Source organism: Physeter macrocephalus, chromosome 21 (assembly GCF_002837175.3).
Source record: "Physeter macrocephalus isolate SW-GA chromosome 21, ASM283717v5, whole genome shotgun sequence".
NCBI lineage: Eukaryota > Metazoa > Chordata > Mammalia > Artiodactyla > Physeteridae > Physeter > Physeter macrocephalus.
In genome coordinates this window covers 8389458-8412300 of record NC_041234.1, presented here as the reverse complement: position 1 = coordinate 8412300, position 22843 = coordinate 8389458, and the positions used below count along the sequence as shown (strand labels likewise).

Here is a 22843-nt window from a genome sequence, read left to right as displayed (position 1 = left end):
GGGGCTCTAATCCAATGCCTCCCCTTCCACATTTCATAGACCCATTAGCAAAACACCTAGCAACGTATAATACAGGTCAGGACTTTTTTCCCTTTGTATTTTAAACTGTAACTACATTTCAGCTAGCTACTCGTGACTCAGACCAGCAGTTCTGGCAGTATGGTGCACTGCAAAGAGCAATGTACCAAGGAAGAGGAAACATGATTTACAGATCCAGCTCTGCTCCTAACTAATGTTACAATCTTGGGGAAGTCACCTCACATCTTGGACCTCAGTTTTCTTATCTGTGGATTGAGAGAGCTGGGTTAAATGCCTCCAGCTAAGGTCTCTTAGGTAACGCGGTGCTTCTTAGTTCTTTTTATGGAACACCTACATGTAAGGCATTTGGTGTCACAACGATGTGGGTCAGGTTTCTACTTAGAAAGAAATTCCTCAGCACAACAGGCCTGCCATATGCATTCACTGATGGGTACATGAAAGAGGAGGAAAGTAATGTGAAGGGGACACAATTTCTCTTGGGGGTGAAAAAAAACCACACTCAGAGCTAGGGTCGGCGTTTCCCGGTTAAATGAAAAGGAAAAACCAGAAATATTTTCCATCAGCACGAGAATTTAGCAGGCTTCGTGCCTAACAGCAGCAACAGAATTCAGAATAGCTGTTATGTTAATAGCATACTCTTTTATGCTGCTGCAAAATGAAAGCTTTATTGATTCTCTGAGCTCAAATGTAATATCGCATTGAGAATTTAAAAACAAATTGTAAAGGACTAAGTACCTAAACTCACGTATACACAGAGGCCAGTGCATTCTTAAAACTACCACTAGGTGGAACATTTTCTGCAATATTTACAGTGAGTGCCCGGCACCAGTTCACCAGAAGACGAGTATTAAGAATGAGATCAGGAAGTGTAATTGGAAGGGTCATTATTCCCTTGGTACTATTTTAAATTCTTAACTCAAATTTTTAAAAACTGCAACGTTGAGTTGTTGTTACCCATTAAGAAACCTAATGCTTTCGTCCAAGTTGTACTTCTTGGTTCGCAATGACTTGAGTCCCATTTACCAAAACATTTTTTAACCTCGATATTTTGACTTTCAGGTAAGTTTGGTACCATACTTACTTATCCAAGACGTGTGGATCTTCAGGGCTCTTATTTTCATATTCGAGAAGTTCAAGAAAACTCTGCATATACCTGAAAAAAAGAGATACTGTGTTAGTTGCCTACCCTACATCCATCCTCCTCTCCCTTTTCCTTACGAGTACATTAAATTTCCACCCAGGTATCCATCCAATCCCCTCCACCCGCCATGTAGCCCAAGTGCTTCTGGGGAAGCTGATACCATGCAAAGCTCCTGGGTGGCCCGGTTTTTCTCTGGGTAATCCTATTTCCCTTGTCACTAATTCCTAATTAGTCCGATAGTTCTGGCCTAAGCCTGTCACTGAGTCGCATTTCCCTGAACACAGGGACTGGCTCAGGAATGGACATCACTGCCTCGATTCAGGCCAGTAAAATAAGAGAGCAGACTTGCTGGCGGCCTTTGGGAGAGAAATTAACTTGCTCTGCTTTGGGACAATGTGGTCCATGGATGTACAGCCTGGAACTGCTGCAGCTATTCTGTCACCAGGAGAAAATCCAGCCAGAAAATGAAGCCGACCCCATGGAAAGTAGGGCCTTGATAATCTCGTGAATCTCTGAATCAAACCAACACCAAAACCTCATCCTATGGCTGGATCTTATAGTTACAATTTATTGCTTAAGCCAGGTTTAGTTGGATTTTCTGCTACTTGCTAACACACATGTCCTAACTGATACACCAAGTCTATAGTTTGATTACCAAAAAAAAGTGCACAGAAAATTTAAGAAGCACGTGTGTGACCCTGAAGTGCATGCTAAGAACTCAGAACTAGGGGAGTTTCCTGGCAGTCTAGTGGTTAGGACGCGGTGCTTTCACTGCCATGGGCCTGGGTTCAATCCCTGGTTGGGGAACTAAGATCTTGCAAGCTGCATGGCACAGCAGGAAAAGGAAAAAAACAAAACAAAACCTAGAACTAGAAATAAAGAAGGTTCCTTCTCAGAGTTAACCTAGTTTCATCAACATGTAATGAAGGAGAAAGAATGCCTCTTAGGCCCTCAGAAACAGCTTCTGGATTAAGAATACCAACATATCTCAGTCAGGGCCAGTATAAGAAATAATATGTCCAACAAAGATCTGGAGGAGAGGAAAAATGGGACTTTAGAGAGGCACATTACAGCAGCAGCTACACCCAGACTGGACCTGCCGGATCTGGTGGGGATTCAGAGATTCCAATTACTTAGAGGTGTATGAGCTCTGCTTTGGGTCTTAACACGTCCTGAAAAAATTATCCCTTATTCTAATTATTTCTAATAATTAATGACTACTAATCCTACTATCCCACTTTGGATAGAGGATGAGGGCACGCCAGTAACTAAAAATGACTGTTAAGCTTATAAATACATAAACAGGAAGGACGTTTTATTAATCAGCCTCACCTGAACTTTGTGACAACGCATGATAATAAAGTATGTTCATTACTGGGTATATATTTTTTTAAAGTTTCTGGGAATATAAGGCTATGAATTAGACATTGTTAAAATCATTAGGTTAAACCACCCTGAGAGGCCACAGTCAGCCATCCACAGTGATGCCCTCTGCCCTGCCACACGTCAGCAGAATTTCAGGCAGACATCCCATCCTTCTGGAAGGGGACAGTTCATTTAAAGAGCAAAGTCTTAAATGGAAAGGAGTCAAAGATTATGCTGAGCTTCCTAGCCTGAAAGTCAAGAAAGCAAGGAGAACGCTGACTGAGATGGGCTTCACGGCCTGTTAAACTTAAGATTTCCTTTCAAGAGGAAAAGGAAATGGCAAGTAAACACAATGCATGATCCTGAACTGGATTCATAAATCAGGGGTGGGGGTGGGGATTGCTTAAAAAGAAAAGCACTATTAGGACAATTGATGAAAGACAGCAGGGTCCACATATTAGGTAATATTACTGTATCAATGTTAAATTTCCCAAATTGGATAATCACACTGTGGTTTTCTAAGAGTTGTTCTAAGGAGATACACACTAAAGTATTTAGGGGTAAAGGGGCATGATGTGTACCATTAATCCAAACGGTTCAGAAAAAAATAATGTATTTTATGTGTGTACCATACATATATATATATTGAGAGAGGGAGAGAGAATACGAATGAGAATCACAGAACAAATGTTGCCAAATGTTAACAATTAGTGAATCTGGGTGCAAGGATATGGGAATTCTTGCTACTAGTCTTGCAAACCCTTCTGTTAAATACGCAATTATTTCAAAATTGAATGTTTAAAAAAGAAAGGGAAGAAGTAACAGGCACATGTTTGGAAGAGAAATAGTAAGGAGACCAAAAAAAAAAAAAAAAAAAAAAAAAAAAAGAGCTGACTCAGTAATCTGAGTCAGCAATCTGCCGGCAATTCGCTCTGAAGCCCCTGAAATGACTTTTACATAAGTGATAGTAAATGTTTGACTGTCACTGCCACCATGACTGGGGACTTGAAAGTCAGCTAGCCTACCTAGAATTCCCAGCACAGTAGCTAGCCCCCAGGAGTGCTTATATACTTTCTGCTGGAAAATCTCTAATCATGATCTTGGAGCAATAAAGAAGTCTCATGCAAACAAGTACTTGCTGTTCCTGAAACAAGCTATGAGTTTACGGTAGAATCCAAGTGACCTTGAGATGGGAGCCATGGTCACCACCTCTTCGAGCTTTCTGGGGTCCCGGGGCCCCTGCGCCTGCCTGGGTGAGGGGCTGCTGCTTGTCTGGGACAAGGACGGACCACCCAATAGAGTGTTTCTCAGATGATTCACTCTCAACCCTAAGAATTTATTATAATCAGTATTACTGAGGAATGACTGTTGAATGGCCATCTTCTTTCAGTAGCCCGGCCTCCGTTAATACTCTAGATGCCAACTAATTCATGGTTCCGCTCTCCCCATATCTGTCCACATCATTCCCGTCCCCTAAAGTGCTCTCCCTGTCCCTGTCAGTTCCACGCCCCCCCTCCCACCAAGGGGCAGCGCAGACCACAGTCAGCACCTCCCTACCCCAGGCCCCCATGGCACCTCCTTGGTGCTGGCTTGAGAGCACTTTGTGCATCTGGCCTCCTGAACCCCTCCAGCTTTCTCCACGGGGACTTCTTCTTTGCTTGTAGAATACAGAGGAGACAAGCAAGCGTTTCTCGAATCTACGCAAATCCCTTTCTAAAAATACACCAACTGCTCTTCTCTCCTACCACTCACCCACCCCACTCTGCCTACTGAGTGGGCAGTTCAGTCACAAATTCAACTTCCTCAATTAGACAGCACGTGCTTTAAGCATCAGAGCTACACCTGACTGCATGCTAACATACTCTGTGAAGCTACTTCAGACTTTCCATGGGGGAGATGAGGCACAGCAGGTAGCTCGTATTTTTCACACAGGAGGTTCCCCTTTAAATGACTTAATTTGTCCTCAAATAAGTACTGTCTTCTAAAAACTTCTTTAAAAGGAAAACAGAAAAAACACGGCAGAGACTGGATCAAAGCAGCAACATCCCCCTATCCGAAGAACTGCAGACCTGCTCACATGGGACACTGCACTGTTATTCTTTTATATTTTTCTGTACTTTCCCATTTTCTTCAATGAAAAAATCACATTTATAACCAGAAAAAAAATGGAAAAGTCAAGAAAGTGTCTAGTACAGTTGAAAAGTATTTTCCTTAGGACAATTATACACTGTCAGTTAAAATTTAAAAAAAAACCCAACTTTTAATTACCTGGGAAACCCGGCTATCCTGAATGACTCATTCCCACAGAAGCAGTACATGTACTTTTAGGGAGAATGGTCCCAATGCCAAATGTTCGGAGCATTCTGGGTAGACCCATCTGAAGCCACACTATTTACTTACCAACTCTGAACCAATCCCACCGAAGGGCGGTTAAGCAAGTTATCTGGCAGAAGATTAACTTCTCTCATTGTGTTAGCCAGGCGCACAGGAAGCTCCTTTCGTAGGAACATATATGAAGTTTTCTCACATGCGTTATCTCTCCCTATTAAGAGATGAAAAATGTTCCATGATTTTATAATCTAACAGATGGAATACTAAAACGTTCTCATGGTAGCCCAGTAACTGGTCAGGAAGAGAAAATTAAGTAACCTTGCAGTCTCTAGTTAAATCTTTATCCTCTGAAATAGCAAGTTTAAGAAAATAATTTAACTAGAATAGAAAAAGAACATTTATTCCAAGAGGCAACCCTGAAAGCAGTGTTTTTCCCTCAGCACAAATACATCCCTAGTGTTACCAGTGGCGGTATAAAAGTAACCTGGGACATAATCTGAATTTGTTTTCAAATGAACGCTGTGGGAAAACCGCCAAGTGCAAAAGTAGGAGAACATGTAAATCCACTCCTGTTCACGGGGGTTTCCAGAAGGCAACAGACCCATTCATTCCACAACTATTCACCTACTGCGGGCCCACTGCTTCCTAAGATTTTCTTCAAATGTGTTTCTTCAGGGACCAGGAAGCAGCCACAGACCCCAGCTCTGACCGAGACACAGGACTCGGGATGTGCCCGAGAAGCCAGCTCACAGGTGCCCTCAGAAATGGAGTGATGGACTAGAGCATGTCCAAGAGGATGGAGATACAGTGTTGACTAGGAAGACAGAGGTCAGGGAGGGAGTCTTCTGTTGATTGCCTTGCGCTGGCTGTGCACACAATGTACGCAACTAGGGCACAGTGAGAGAAAAGGTACCAGGACACCTGAAAGAGGAACCCGAGCCCTTTCCCCGGCTGCCACGTGACCAGAGCAGTTCCATGACTGGTCTTGCCCCCAAACCCCAACCTTGCTGTAAACCCAGTGATAGCTGGGGGATAGAGGATGTGATAGAAAAGACATGAGCTTTGGGGACAGAAATGTGCTTCAGCCTCAACTTCTCCATTTACCCTTGGTAAGCTTCTTAACTCCTGAGGCTCAGCTGCCTTCATCTGTAAAATGGGGATGAAACGTCGGTTTTTGTAAAGACTACATGTGACAACATGTATGGAGCCTGACACAGAGCAAGTGTTCGGCGAACATTAGTTCTTCTTCTGTCCTCTGTGATACTGATGGGTCTGTCCCAACTCTCTCACATTCGGATAGGCCTGGCTGATGCCCCATATTCCCTGGAGGCCGCAGGGAAATAGGCAACCTCGGGGCCAGGCCCAGAGAGAAGGAAGCAGAGCTCATCGAATGATCTTCTCCTCCAAACTCTCCTCTTTCTTCCAAATGTGACGAAGGCAGCAATAGAGATTCAGAAGTAAATCCATTCTAACACTTCCAGCCAAATTCTTTCCTGTCCTCACGGGATAAGACTGGAAATAAAAGAACCCACTGTTTTTTTTTGTTTTTTTGTTTTTTTGGCCAAGCCGTGCGGCATGTGGGATCATAGTTCCCTGACCAGAGATTGAACACGCGCCCCCCTGCACTGGAAGCGCGTAGTCTTAACCACTGGGCCGCCAGGGAAGTCCCAAAGAACCCACTTTTGAGAGTCACCTGCAGACCCCTCTTCCCTCCACTGCCCCCTGCCCCGCCTTCTCCATTTCCAAAAAAGTCAGAATAAAAGATTAAATTCTTAACCCATCCCTCACTTAGCTCATTCTAAGTGAGTAGTATATTGAAGGCCTCCAGTAAATCTTTAATCAATAATTCTGCCTTTGCCTTTTCTCCTAAGGGAAATACTCCAAAAAAGGAAGAGGAGTGTATTATCTCAGCAATGACCTTCCAACACTTACTCCATACACATTCATTTGGCCTTAGATGATTAACACTTAAGATGATTCAGGCTGCTTTGCTTTAGATTTTATATATATATAATTCCTAAAATGTTCTGTATATAATTTTTATGGATGAATCATTTTAAGTGCACTAAAAATGCTGATATTTCAAAACTCAGAATGAACCTCATTATAAAATGAAGGACCTATTATCTAAGTTAAAATGTGCATGTACGTTTGCACATACCAGGAGAAATACCTTGTATCCTGGTTAAATAGAAAGGACATTTTTTTTTAAAAAAGCACAAAGGAAATGATGGCGGAGAAGGAAGTTAGGGAATGGGGAAGAAGCGAGAACCCTGTGGCGTTGAACTGGAACTGGAAAGAGCAGTATGACCTTAGGATTTGAAAAATTAACTGAGTTTTTAGGGGTACTGAAAGTTGACATGCTTAAACTTCCACATCCAGAGCACAGGAGGGGCAGCACATCAGCAGCATGGTGGGGAGCGGGGCTGGGGGTGGGAAGAGGGTGAAGAGGGAGGGTCGGGGAAGTGACAGCGGTCCGGCAGGTGCCAGGTGGTGAAGAGGCAGTCAGGTGCACGTCTCTTCTGGAAATCCACAGGGCTAGACGGCTTTCAGAATTGAAAGGTTTTCAGTTTTAAAAAGTGTACGTGCATCCATTGCGTGAAACAGTCTACTCTACAGACACAGTACAGCTACAGCGCAATCTGTGGATGTTGACACTGAGCAGGGGAAGACCACGGCCCCCAAATCACTGCGGGCCAGGTTTTGCCATGGACTTAGTTTGGGCAGCAAAGGTATAAAAAAAGAACTTCAATTTTTTGAGCTTTGCGGACTTCAGAATTCAGATAAAAAGACTGCAGTCTGGCAGAACGGTAATGCCGAGATCAGATGCCAGAGTTAGACTTGGCTTTGCATCCTGTCCCGAGCACCCACTGGCTCCGTGAACACCGGCAAGTGTCATTATACGTCGAAGCCTCGGTGTAGCCATCTATAAAGTAAGAACAGGACCGATTTCGCAGAGGTTGCAGCAAGGGTTAAAAAGCGCTTAACATTTAACACGAACAGGTTCTCAAAACTGAGAAGAGGGGGCTCATTAAATCGCAATCACTAACGATGCCGGCTTGTATAAAGCAGAGCAGCCCCAAGGCCATGGGGTGCCAGATCAAACAGTCTGACGCTCACTAAGCCCTGAGAGCGTGACTGTATTCTGGTTCGGCGCGGTCGCCTGTGTTCATTTGATGATTCTACATAATTAAAAAAGGATTAAAGTATGTTCTGTGTCCCTACCATCCAATTTTATTTATTTTAAAATAAAAGGCCTTTGTGCTTCCATTGGTCAACTGTGCACTAACTGGAAGACTCAACTAACTAGGCGTGGCCTGAAATAACCAAAATTTCAGGAAGCATTTATTCTAGGCTTCTTGGATTATCAGCCTTCCATAAACTAGTGTTGAAAGAAACTTTGTCTCTATACCCCCCCACCCACCCCCCGTGGCACTGATTAGACTGCCTCACCTGTGGGAGTATCTCAATGATTTACTGGAAGAATAGAGAATACTTTCAGAAGTTTGTATTTTTAAAAAAAGAGTACCTGCAAAATCTCAGGGTTTGCCTCCTACATTCTAATTTAGCTTTAGAGACGAATTCTTTGTACTCAGATACCTTAATTATACATCAGCTTAAACAGGGGGATAAGTCTTTTTTAGTTAATTAGTAAGCCTAAAAATAAATATGAAATGCCTGATTTTTTTAACTTTCCTGTGGTTTTCCTCATATAAGTTGAAAGTATTTTTATCTTATGTATTAATGTTAAATATTCAGTTTAAATCAAAGGGTTCCAACAATCTTGTTTTTAGTTAACTTACCAAACAGAAACTTTTGGTTTTAACTGAATGTCCTCTCAAAAGGGTTCTGTTTTGCTAAGGCTTCTGGCATATTGAGTATTTTCCAGTTATTCTTCCCAGTCATTTGACTTCATTTTTTCCCCGTTTACTTGGCTTCTCTTCAATTCCTTAATTTTGATTTTCTATTTTTATTCTGCATTTCTCCATATACTTTATCTTATTCAAATTTACCGATTAAAATCTTCCCTAGTATCAGTTCAGAAAAAGATGAAGAAGCAGTGTGTGAGAGGCATGGAAAATTCTGATTTCGTGAACGCAAATAAGTCACTGGCTTAAATACACTTGTGTATTTCTTCAGTTTTTCTTCCTCTTTTGATGACCCTTTAATTCTCTTCTGCTTTCTGTTTGTTTTTCATACTTTGCCCTTTCATTGAGAAGTCAGAGACAATCACTACATTTGCAAAAGGTATGACTGGCTTTGTCTAGAAAGGTTCTAAATGGCTTTCCAGTTCACCAAGACACAGGATAAACAGACACAGAGGGCTTCCCTGGTGGCGCAGTGGTTGAGAGTCCGCCTGCCGATGCGGGGGACGCAGGTTCGTGCCCCGGTCCGGGAGGATCCCACATACCGCGGAGCGGCTGGGCCCATGAGCCATGGCTGCTGGGCCTGCGCGTCCGGAGCCTGTGCTCTGCAATGGGAGAGGCCACAGCAGTGAGAGGCCCGCGTGCCAAAAAAAAGAAAAACAGACCCAGAAACACAAATGACTTTTTTTTTAACTGGGGTATAGTTGTTTTACAATGTTTTGTTAGTTTCAGTAGATTCACAGAGAAGTGAATCAGCCATATGTATACATATATCCCCTCTTTTTTGGATTTCCTTCCCATTTAGGTCACCACAGAGCACTAAATAGACACAAATGAGTTTTGTTTTGTTTTTTTTTTTTTCCATAAATGACTTCTGATTTAATACGTGGAGCCCTCTCAGTGATGGTCACTGATAAGAAAGGAGCATTTGACCAGCCTTCTGAGAGCAAGAGTTCCGACATTATTCTTTATACCTGGTTTCCACAGTGACATATATTTCTGGTGAATCTCTAATCCTCTTTTTGACTAATTTACAGGAAGCAGAAAAAATAATTATTTCTTCGGTTAATGAAATGACCTGATAATGTATCTTATAATTAAAGCAGAGAGCTGAGCACATGCCTCCCAAAAATGTAGTCTCCTGTCTGGATTACTTGAAGGTTATCTTTATCCACATCTTTCAGCTTTAAGGCTTGGCGGGCGATGTTTTAGTGTAAGCAAGGGAATCAGGGAATGGAAAAGGAGGGCAAAAAATGGAAAAATTACCAGCAAGGCATTAAAACCCAACAGAATGATCAGCTCATTCTGATAATGCTTTTTCTAATTACTGTCAATTAAATGTTTGAGTTTACAACGCATTTTTACCATTAACCATGTTAAAATGGGTAAAATATAACTGAGAAAATAATATTTCAGGGGCAGCTCTTTCATTTTTCTTCAGTTGTATTTATAAGATTTCAATCTTTTGACAACATTCAATTTTAGCATAAGTAATTTATTCTCAAACTTACCAGGGCTATAAACAATAATTAATTGAATAGTCCTTCAGAAGACACAACCGTGTCAATGGAGAGCTACCAAATGATTGTGAATATCCTTCGAAAGAATCCCCCCTCTTTCTTTAGCTTCATTTATACTTTGAAAATGTTTGTTTTACTCCATGTCCAGAAATACTATTTCACTGCCTGGGAAGTTTAACAGTTTTCCTTTGTTTGGAAAAACTTATTCCTGAATTTAAAGAGATCAAAGTAGGTAGTAGGTTTGGGGTCTACCAAACTTGAGGCTGCATCCACTCTAGGCCGGCCCATTTGGGTTATTATTACTAACAGTGAGCCAGAAACTTCAGAGCCAAAGAGCCAAAGATCAGGTATTTCACACACACCTCATTCCATATCAAACTCAATGCGCAAACAACATGCAGCTATTACACTATTTCTTTCAGCCCAATGTCTATTTATTATGCTCATAGATGCTGTGGGTCAGGAATTGAGATAAGACACAGGAGGGAAGGCTGGTTTGGGACCTCAGCTGGGAAAACTTAAACGTTGGAAGGGTGACTGGACAGCGGGAGCTGGAACTGTCTGAAGGCTTCCAGCTCACATATCTGACCCTTGGGCCGATTACTTACCGACTGAGATTGCCTACTGAAGCATCGTCAGGTGGCCTCTCCATCGGTTTCCTCACAGCATGGCGGCCTTGGGCTGGCTGGATTCCTGGCAGAGGCTGCATGGCCTTTTATGACCCAGCCGCAGAAGTCACACAGCTAGTCCCCTTCGGCCATACTCAACTGTTCTAAGCAACCAAAGCCTGCCCAGACTCCAGGGGGAGGGGATCAGACCCCCTGCATTGGTGGAGGGCTGGCAAGAGCATATCATAGAAAAGCCTTGTCAGGGCCACCTTTGGAAAACGCCATCTGCCCCAAGATGTTCATAAGGAGGTGTACAATGATTTATTTCTCAAATTATACTTTAAAGCACTCTTCTACTACCTGAATTTGTTTTCTTTGGAGTCACTTTTGGGCCATTTATTTATGTTAGTTTCTCTTGCTGTAGGCTTCCCTCAGATGGCAGGTGATCCTTGCCTGTTCAGTGATGCAGCCTAAGGACTAAGTGAGTACCCAAAACACCTGATTACATAGGGCTTTTGGGTGGGGTCCTAAAACCACACCAGCTTCCCTTATTCCCCTTAAACAGTTCTTTCAGAGTCTTTAGAGAAGAACCCCTTCCTTGCCCTTCACTTGGCCTAGGGGTAACTGCCTGCCTATTAATGTTCTGATGATCAGGATGGAGGGTAACCCTTCTGTTTGCAGACTTCTGGTTCATTCTCCAGTTTTCACCCAGCCAGTCTTACCTGTCATTCCTGCCCTCTATCCCTGGTGCTGCATTACTGAGGCAGAAGCCCCTCCTGGGGCCACAGTGCCTCCTGAGTATGTTCTAGACCCCAGCTATCCAATATAGGAGCCATGAGCCATTAGAGGAAATGTGAATATTCAATTATATTATAATATCAATGATAAATTCGCTGTGATAACTGTATCATGGCTATTAGGAAAGTACTCTCATGCTTAGGATATATATATAAGTATGTAGAGGTAGTCATTACATCTGCAACTTACTCTCAAGATGGTTCAGCCAAAAAGGTATATATAGAGAGGGAGGGAAGGAAAAACGGATAGGGATGGATGGAAGGGGGAAGAAGCAAATATAGCAAAGTAACTAGTGAATCTAGGTGCTAAACATGGGTGTTAACTGTACTGTTGTTATCATTTTTCCTGAGGTCTGAAATTTTTCCAAATAAAAGGTTTGGGGGAGACACTGTAAACAACCTAAGTATCCAACAATAAGGGAATAGTCAAATAAATTACAATATTGCATATTTACATAGGGAAATATGCAGTCATCAAAAAGAGTTTTTCAAACTCAACAACAAAGAAAACAAACAACCCTATCCAAAAATGAGCAGAAGACCGAAATAGATATTTCTCCAAAGAAGACATACAGATGGCCAATAGGCACATGAAAAGGTACTCAACATCGCTAATTATTAGACAAATGCAAATCAAAACTACAATGAGGTATCACCTCACACCAGTAAGAATGGCCATCATTAAAAAGTCTACAAATGACAAATGCTGGAGAGGATGTGGAGAAAAGGGAACCCTCGTACACTGTTGATGGGAATGTAAGTTGGTGCAGCCACTATGGAAAACAGTATGGAGGTTCCTCCAAAAGCTAAAAATAGAATTACCATATGATCCAGCAATCCCACTCTTTGGCATATATCTGGACAAAACTATAATTCAAAAAGATACATGCACCCCTATGTTCATAGCAGTACTATTCACAACAGCCAAGACGTGGAATCAACCTAAATATCCACCGACAGACGAATGCGTAAAGAAGATGTGGTATATATACACAATGGAATACTACTCAGCCATAAAAAGAACGAAATAATGCCCCGTGCAGCAACATGGATGGACCTAGAGATTATCATACTGAATGAAGTCAGATAGACAAATACCATATGGTATCACTTATATGTGGAATCTAAAATATGACAAATGGGGACTTCCCTGGTGGCTCAGTGGTTAAGAATCCTCCTGCCAATGCAAGGGACACGGGTTCAAGCCCTGGTCCGGGAAGATCCCACATGCCGCGGAGCAACTAAGCCCGTGCATCACAACTACTGAGCCTGTGCCCTAGAGCCCATGAGCCACAGCTACTGAGCCCGCGTGCCACAACTACTGAAGCCCACGTGCCTAGAGTGCATGCTCCACTAGAGAAGCCACCACAATGAGAAGCCCGCACACAGCAACGAAGACCCAACGCAGCCAAAAATAAATAAATAAATAAATAATTTAAAAAAATATGACAAATGAACCTATCTACAAAATGGAAACAGACTCAGGGACATAGAGAACAGACTGGTGGTTACCAAGGGGGACGGGGTTGGGGGAGGGCCGGGGGGGGTGAGGTGAGCAGATGTGAGCTTTCGTACATGGAATGCATAAACAACAAGGGCCTACCGTACAGCACAGAGAACTATATTCAATATCCTATGATAGGGACTTCCCTGGTGGCCCAGTGGTAAAGCATCTGCCTTCCAATGCAGAGGACACAGGTTCAATCCCTGGTCAGGGACCTAAGATCCCACATGCCGCGGGGAAACTAAGCCCCTGCGCTGCAACTACTGAGCTTGCGCACCTCAAAAGAGAGCCTGTGTGCCGCAAACTAGAGCCCACGTGCTCTGGAGCCTGCGTGCCACAACTAGAGAGAGAAAACCCGCATGCCACACCTAGAGAGAAGCCCGTGTACCGCAACAAAGACCCAAAGCAGCCAAAAAAAATAATAAAAGAAAATAAATAAAAGTAAATATTAAAAAAAATCCTATGATAACCCATAATGAAAAAGAATATTTTTAAAAAGAATGTATATATGTGTAACTGAATCACTTTGTTGTACAACAGAAATTAACACAACATTGTAAATCAACTATACTTCAATTTTTAAAAAATAAAATGAGTTTTTAAAGAAAAAAGCAGTCTTCTGAAAAAGGTCTTCCTATAACTAGAGCCGTTCTATTATTTTAAAGAAAAACACCCTACTAGAGCCATTCTATTCTAAAAACAAACAAACAAACATCTCATACAGAACGTGCTACTATATGCAGATCTTCCTAATGGGGGCTGAAGCCCATGCTACCCTTCATGTAATGGTTTTTGATGCTCTTGTAAGAAAAGAGGGTACAGGGTGATCATGACAGGGTTCTTAATTAAGGTAAGTGAGGGTTACTGGATCCTTCCCTGAAGGAGATCTGTGTCTGTGCTGAGGGAACATGAGCGACAGCCACTAGTACCTTGATCCTCTCTCTTTAGAGATCCTATTTGTTGACTCTTTTGAAATATATGTATCCATGAAGAGATTAGTGAGAAACCTGCCCCTCTGTATGCCAGATAAGGCCAAACCAAGGTGTGAGTAGATTTCACCATAGGCCCACAATTTGTGCCCTTGGCTTGGGCAACCCTTCTATCATCACCCCCAGTCACTGAGGTCTATGTCCCATGGATCCCAAGATTCCTCAAAAAACTGAACAGTCCATCAGCACAATACCTGAAACATTGTAGGTGTTTAATATTTCCTGATTAGAACTGAAAATTAAAATACCTAGTAAATTTCAGTATAAACTTACAATAGCAAATAAAATTCAGGGGTTCAAGATAACACTTGCTGGTAACGGTAAATTTCCTCTAATAGATCACTTCATTCTGTATATCTGGTTAGGGGTATTCCAATCCTTATAGTTAGGGGAAGAAGAGCCAAAAGGTAGACAGGAAGGTGATGATAAAGTGACTGTAATTGTCAATATGGTGTGTCAGGCCAGAGAGTGGAGAGAAAAGGCAAGGATGTGTTGAGAACAGACATCACAAATAGAGCTTTGACCAGCTAAAGCATATGAGCAGCACTCATAGCCAAAGCTACCACACAGATCCACATCACCCCAATTCCAGAAAGGAGCTTAGGATCTAGGCCTAACGGTGGATTACAGAATGTCTTGTTGTCATGGAAGCAGGAACAGTTAAGTAAACGTCACACTGTACTCATCGTCGAGGTTAACTGAGGCAAAACCTTAAGTTAACCATTACAGTGAATGGAGAAGATCCAAAGCCAGTCATGCTCAAAGCACAAATGAGCTGAAAGTGCTATGTTTCTTGGAAAATGATCAGTTTATATATCTGGGACCTTCAGCCAACAAACTTTAAGATAATTAACCTTCAAGGTTAAGAGCTCCCTATGCAGTTTTCATCTTAGCAGGAAGCTGACTTTGTCCAGGATAATGCTGTGTCACTAACTTCCCATAACAAAAGCATAGCCAACATCTACTGAGCACCTACCATGTGCCATGCGCTGTGCTGCATGCTCTCAAGTTCATGGGTGCAACAGGCCTATGATTCGATGCTATCGTTTCCATTTTGTAGATCAGGACATTGAAGTGTAGTGGGATTAAGTGATTTGCCCAAGCTCGCACTGGTGGTAGGCACCAGAAACCAAGCCTTGAGTACAAGTCCACATAGACCCGTTATCATATTTCCAGAGAGAGACAATAGGCTAACAAGACAATAAACTAACAAGTGTGGATCCTCAGAATAAAAGTTGTTTCTAGTGTAAATAAATGAAGGAGGTAACAATCTGATAGCTCTGAAATCATAAGACTAGACAAACATTAGATTATGCAATTTCCAGACTGTCTAAAAGAACAAATTTAGACAAGACCCCAAGCATTACTAATAGAGACTCTATTTGCTAAAAAGAATTGCACTGTGGCAAATGGTATATTATGTGGTAAGAAATGGTATGTTAAGTTGAAAGAAAAAAAGCATACGTTTAAAAGCTCAATCGACCTGCATTTTAACTGTGGTTTTGCTCCTAACTTTGCTTAGGCAAGATACTTAAATCATCTAAGCTTCAGTGTCTTCATCCAAAAAATGGAAACAACTATTTCACCTGGATGCTGTGAGAATTACAGCTACATCTGACTACTGTTGTGTCTGGTGGAGAGCAGTACACAAATGTAAGTTCCCTTCGCCTCCTAGAAAGAATAATTTCTGGCTCACTTTGGAAGAGGCAGCCAAGATGTTAGGTCAATAACTAGCTAATGCTTTGGGCAGTCTCTTCATTACTTGGGGCTTCTACTTTCTCACGTGTAAAACTGGGGAGGTTGGACAGATGATCGCTAAGCTCAGGCTCCCACTGAATCAATCTATGAGGATAAGATTTTGGTTTGTACACTTTACAGTTATTTATCCTACACCAACCTTGCCTAATGTACATTCTGGGACAACTCTGGAGAGAGCATTGCTAGGAGTGAGTAGCCAATGAAAGGAGCTAGAAATCAAGAAAAAGAGTACATACATTATAGTTGTTTTCTACCAAAAAACTAAGAAAGAAACAAAGAAAGCCTCCAAGGATGCTCTGGATAAAGGACAATTGGGTTAACACTTCACACATACCCAGAAACCACCTCTACTACACGAACCTCCAAGGGAGAGGTAGAGAAAGCATGTCACAAACTCATGGGATGCATACATTTTGGATAGCCTATATATATTGACATATTTGTCTCGACTCCTCATTTATCTATAAGCCCCTCAAAGGCAGAAACAAAGCCTCAACAATTCCCCAGTGCTTCTCAGTTTCCACTCCATTCCGAATCCAGAAAGTTCAACAAATGCTGATGGACTCCTGGGAATTCCCTGGCGGTGCAGTGGTTAGGACCCAGTGCTTTCACTGCTGAGGGCCCGAGTTCAATCCCAGGTTGGGGAACGAAGATCCCTCAAGCTGCGCGGCGTGGCCAAAAAAAAAAAAAAAAAAATGCTGATGGACTCCTAAACTCCTTAAGTGTTAACCTTCAGCATCTCACAGACTTTACCCCTAAAGTGGTTCACAGCTCTCGGGCAAAATTTTTACCAGATCTAACACAGTTCTTAACTCTGGAAGCACATTATAGTCAGCTGGGTAAGTCAAAAATACTAGCACCTCGGGGCTTCCCTGGTGGCGCAGCGGTTGCGCGTCTGCCTGCCGATGCAGGGGAACAGGGTTCGCGCCCCGGTCTGGGAGGATCCCGCATGCCGCGAACCGGCTGGGCCCGTGAGCCATGGCCGCTGAGCCTGCGCGTCCGGAGCCTGTGCTCCGCAACGGGAGAGGCCACAGCAGAGGGAGGCCCGCATACCACAAAAAAAAAAAAAAAAAATACTAGCACCTAGACCCTACCTTCAGAGATTGATGTAATTGGCTTCTACAGGGTGAGGGTGGGGGGACAGGTGGCACTAGCCTTAGAAGCTCCCCAGATGATTCTCACGAGCACCCAGGACTGAGATCCACTGACTAGCATCTAATCACAGGAAATTCAACAAGGGAATAAACCAAAGAACTCCTCAGGCTCAGACAGTGGCTATTAAGCATCCCCAACTTTTCCACTGACCCATCTATATTTAGTCTCTATTTTCATGTTTGAGTTTTGTTTCAGCCTCCTAGGAAACTGACCACACTTGAGCACATTACATGACCAATATAGGAATGTTAATAAAGCAATGACACTTTGCTTTCTATTTCATCTCAGAAGAGGAGAAATTAACCAAATTTATACAAAGTGCACAGTCAAGTATTCAGGAATATCTGCTACCAAGCTTAAGGAAACACTGTAGTCTTCTAGAACAGATCCAAGGAAAGGTTCAGGTAAACCCTGAGTATGCTCTGGTCAATGAAGATGTAATAATTTGGTGGGAAACGATATGTATGTTACACGTTTCAAAGGGCCCTACTGTCTTCCGGCCAACAACACATGGGAATACTTAACTTCATGCTTTGAGAAAATGTTAAGAGATAGGTAGCAATTTATTCCCAACAGTGAAACTATTATATACTGACTTCCATGCCCTAGTAAGAAAGAAAGAAACACTGGTACAACTCAAATGGTTGAGTGGAATCAGAGGTCAAGTCTAAGACTGAAAATAAAATCACAACTGCTTGGGTGGTGCTTAGGGAAATAATCTACCGAATTAGAACCCCAAATATTCAAACACAGGGAATGTAAATATCGACCTGTGTAATATATAATAAATAGTTTGCTGTAATTTTTGTGCCATTCATTATAGCAGAAAGAATGATCTCAGTCAAGATGAGACAATGACTAGGAAAGGAGTTCTCCTCGAGGGATATGAAGGGCAATCAAACCCAGCTCTGCCACAAATATGGCCAAACGGGCCACCTGAAGATGCTTCCAGGCTAGTTTCAATGAACGCCAGGTACCCCATCCACAGCTCCCTTAGCACATTTTCTATAAGTTTAGCTAATTTACCAAGAAGAATAAGTGGGCAAGAACAGCGAGAATTTCTAAAAATCTAAAGTAATAAATAAGGAGCTGCCATCACCACATTTTAAAAGAAATTACAAGGCAAAAGTTAGCATATGATATTTAGTTGAAATCAGAAAAGTTGTCCTTTTGGAGAGAATCCACAAATATAAACTATTCTGTGAACTTTGTGATGAAACAGCAACAAGACAGAAAGATGTGAGGTCTTAATAGTTGCTGCTATGCAAATGGACAGCAGAACAGAGTAAAAGTGAGTTGACTGCAAACGTCCCACAGAGATGGCAACAAATTCCAGAGGGATTTAGTGACAATTTACAAACTGCTCTACGTGATAAATCTGACCATGATAAAAGCATTGTAAATCACTGGGTATATTAAAACTCAGACCGTGCACTAAATAAAAAGGAAACCAATAATCAGTGTCAACATATGTAAATATATGGGCAAAAGATGTAACGCTATCACCAAAAAATGGATGGAAGAATTAGAGGTGATATTCTTTCCGAACGCCTTTAGTTGTATACTTTGATAATTGCTTTAGCAAAGAAGGGAGCACAAGAGGAAACAACAGATACACAGCACAAGAGCTTACTATGCCAAGTAGACACAGGGAGTGCATGCAAACGATTAAAACTCCCGAGTACAGTTACTAAATGGTCAAGGGCACTTCACACACAACAAAATGCACAAAATAAACCCACAAGGGGAAAAAATAAAACTTTTAACTTCTATGTTACCTATTATACAACTGAAGTCATAAAACTTCATTTTGGCAGGGCTGTGGAGAAACCGGTACACTTAAACTTTGGTGACAGCCCTAGAGATTAAAGCTATAAAATCCCTCCAAGCCTTTCACATGGTAACTGCACACAGGGGCACATACCCTACAGGTAAGCCACCGATCACCTGGAAAAGTCTTAGCTACCCCAAAAGTCACACTCCAGATAGCCAAGTTTTACTGTTAACTAGCATGCGGGACAAACAGAGCTTTACCATTTAAATGCCAATTAACAGCAATCACTGCACACTTTCTTTAACAGGGAGCCAAACTGTCTTAGACTAGAGGTCCAAACTTTCTGTAAAGGGCCAGATGGTAAACATTTTGGCTTTGTGGGCCAAATCGTCTCTGTGGCAACTACTCAACCCTGCTGTTGCAGAGGTACAGAAGCCACATACGCTATGTAATGAATGGGCATGGCTGTGGTCCAATAAAACTTTATTTACAAAAATAGGTGCTGCCAAAACCCAGAGCCTATGCAACACAAAGACTGAACGCTAATAGAAACTATCAACTTTGGGTGATAATGATGGATCAGTGTTGGTTCATCAGCTGTAACAAATGTCCCACACTGGTGTATGGGAGTTCCCTGTACTTTCTGCCCATATGTGCTGTGAACCTAAAACTACTCTTAAAAATACAGTCCGTTAATTGTAACACAAAAACAGGTGGCTGGCCCTCGGGCTATAGTTCGATAACTTGTCTTAGACTATGGCATTCAAAAAAGAAAAAAAGGATTTGCCCAACTCTGGAATCAGATAATCATGGAAGTAAAATAATAGAATGCACGTAAAATGAAAAGGAAAAGTGGTGATATTTTCTGATTCCATCCAGTAATAAGACCATGGTTTCCCAAATCTTGCCAACAATCTGATCAACTTCCCTAAGTTTAATGGGACAAAACCACTCAGTCATCAATAGGTCAGGACGTGTGGCCATGTCTCCCCTTCAGAAGCATACAAAACTGCCAAGAGAACGAACAAAGCTGGAACTACACCTTAAACGCTCAGAGCCTGATAAACCAGGTTATGTTGAAATCCAGTCATATCGGATCTTTAGGGCCCAAAAGGTCAATTCTTTCTTTAAATTTAAATATTGATCAAGGTGCATTCAGCCACGTTAGATATCTTTACCCTAAATGAAACTGTACTCTTCCCCTTTAATTCTGAATCATTAGCTTCTGTCTCGAAACAGATTAGTCTAATTCTTGGCAACTCCTCACAGAAGAAGAACATTACCTCTTACAGAAAAGGTGTGTCATGTACATATATGTAAAGGTACAAAATGTACAGACTCAGAAACAAAATGCCATTGTGGTTCTCTTTTCTTAACACAATTAAAAACAAAAAATCGCCTCATTTTCTCCAGAAACAAAACCACTCTTCTCCCCAGTAGTAATCAGGCTTTAAGGAGCATGACTTACAAACTCAAGGCTTTTCGAAGAGCAGTCATTTGCAACCAAAGTCAACTTCTCAGTGGCTACTGGAATCTTAAAATACTTTCTAAAGGAAAACAGAGGGCGGCTGGGCCTTCAAACTTCAAGAAGAGTAAAAACAGGGAAACTGGTTGCTGCCTTCTAATAGCTAAAGGCTCCAAGGTTCACAGAACCAGTGAAATTATGATAGAAATCTTTTCTGTGAAAAGAAGACAGAGTTGTCAGACAACCTACTGTCAGACAACCTATCTTCTGGTGGTCTTATTTCAGAGATGCTATATTTAAATGTGGGGACATTACAGAAGTTTAGACCTATAAACAACTGACTAAATTAAAGTGACATAATGTTTAACAACCTTTAGATGGAGTCAATAATCACCGCTTATGAAGCGCCCACTCTGGGCAGAAAGCAAACAGCCGAGGAAGCTGGGAGAAGGGTACAAAGAACAGGTGAGTGCCTACCCTCTGGAAAGAGACAGTTTAGAATAAAATCAAAGAACAGGAGCCAGGAGCAAATATGTTTAATACAAGTGCAGCTGTGCAAAAGACGAGTGCAAAGGAACTGGGAAATAAAACAGAAAGTCAGTCTGTAGGGAGCGGATCAGAGTGATTAATGAAGGAACCCAAAGTGGACAGGGTAAAGCTGAAAGATGAAAAGCATGTCCAGATGAAAATGTGAATCGTTTCCTATGAACTCATTCAAGATTCAGAAGGTTCTATCTTTAAGTTAAGTCATACAGTCCAAGTTCTCCTTTTCTTACATCACTAAGAGAACTTTAAATTCTTAACAACCACTTAACAGAACAACCTCAAGCTTTTGCAAACATCACAAAGTACCACGGTAACATTAACTGCCATTCAAAGACAGTTAATTGGTCCAAAACTCCTGAGAGCAACAGGTTTACAGGAAAAAAAGAGTAAAAGTTATACTGAGAAATAAAATCAATAAATGTTTATTCTGAACATTAAAATGTGATATTTCTATTACTCCTTATAAGGAGTTAATATACACTGTCTGAAGCCTCATTGTCCAATAGAAACCTGTGAGGCACACACGCTAATTTTAAACTTCCGAGCAGCCATATGAACATAAAAAGAAACGGGTGAAATTTTTGATGTTTTATTTAATGCAACATACCCCCAAAATTACCATTTCAACGTGGAATCAATACAGAAACATACCGAGATATTTTCGTATTTTTTATATTAAGCCTTTGAAATCCAGTGTGTGTCATACTTACATCTCAATTCAAAAGCTAAATTTCTATCAGAAATAATTGGCCTATAATGAGATTTCATCAAATTTACAGTTAAGGTAGATTCACATATCCAAACTGTTCTAAACATACTGAAAAGTTTTCCAATTAACTGAATCAAGTATCACTTTTAAGTTTAAATGTAAATTAAATCAATTCAGTTTCTCAGTCACAACAGCCACATTTCAAGGGCTCAATAGGTTCAACTGGATACTGGTGACCATACTGGACAAAGAAAGTCTAAATAAATCAGTAGAAAGATAATCCCTGGAACAAAAAATTCAAACCTAATTACTAAAAAGAAATATAACAAAACAAAGCAAGATATATAATATGGTAGAAAAATTACAGGTATTACAAACATAAAGATAGCAGAGGGAGGAACACTCCCAAACTCATACTATGAGGCCACCATCACCCTGATACAAAAACCAGACAAAGACATCACAAAGAAAGAAAACTACAGGCCAATATCACTGATGAACATAGACGCAAAAATCCTCAACAAAATACTAGCAAACAGAATCCAACAGCACATTAAAAGGATCATACACCATGATCAAGTGGGGTTTATTCCAGGAATGCAAGGATTCTTCAATATACGCAAATCAATCAACGTGATACACCATATCAACAAACTGAAGAAGAAAAACCATGTGATCATCTCAATAGATGCAGAGAAAGCTTTTGACAAAATTCAACACCCATTTATGATAAAAACCCTGCAGAAAGTAGGCATAGAGGGAACTTTCCTCAACATAATAAAGGCCATATATGACAAAAACACAGCCAGCATTGTTCTCAATGGTGAAAAACTGAAACCATTTCCACTAAGATCAGGAACAAGACAAGGTTGCCCACTCTCACCACTCTTATTCAACATAGCTTTGGAAGTTCTAGCCACAGCAATCAGAGAAGAAAAAGAAATAAAAGGAATCCAAATCAGAAAAGAAGAAGTAAAGCTGTCACTGTTTGCAGATGACATGATACTATATACATAGAGAAACCTAAAGATGCTACCAAAAAACTACTAGAGCTAATCAATGAATTTGGTAAAGTTCCAGGTTACAAAATTAATGCACAGAAATCTCTTGCATTCCTATACACTAATGATGAAAAATCTGAAAGAAAAAATAAGGAAACACTCCCATTTACCATTGCAACAAAAAGAATAAAATACCTAGGAATAAACCCACCTAGGGAAACAAAAGACTTGTACGCAGAAAACTATAAGACACTGATGAAAGAAATTAAAGATGA

The 22843-nt window shown here is 41.3% G+C and overlaps 1 protein-coding gene across 1 annotated transcript in view; it reads right to left on the bottom strand.

Moving 5' to 3' along the window:
• The window catches only part of PDK3 (pyruvate dehydrogenase kinase 3), a 70255-nt gene that overhangs the window by 39547 nt on the left and 7865 nt on the right, over positions 1–22843 (bottom strand). The window contains exons 2-3 of the mRNA XM_007119352.4: positions 4946–5087; positions 1121–1192 (exon numbers count right to left, since the gene is read on the bottom strand). Coding sequence (XP_007119414.1) covers positions 1121–1192; positions 4946–5087 — 214 coding nt within the window. The remainder of the gene's footprint in view (positions 1–1120; positions 1193–4945; positions 5088–22843) is intronic.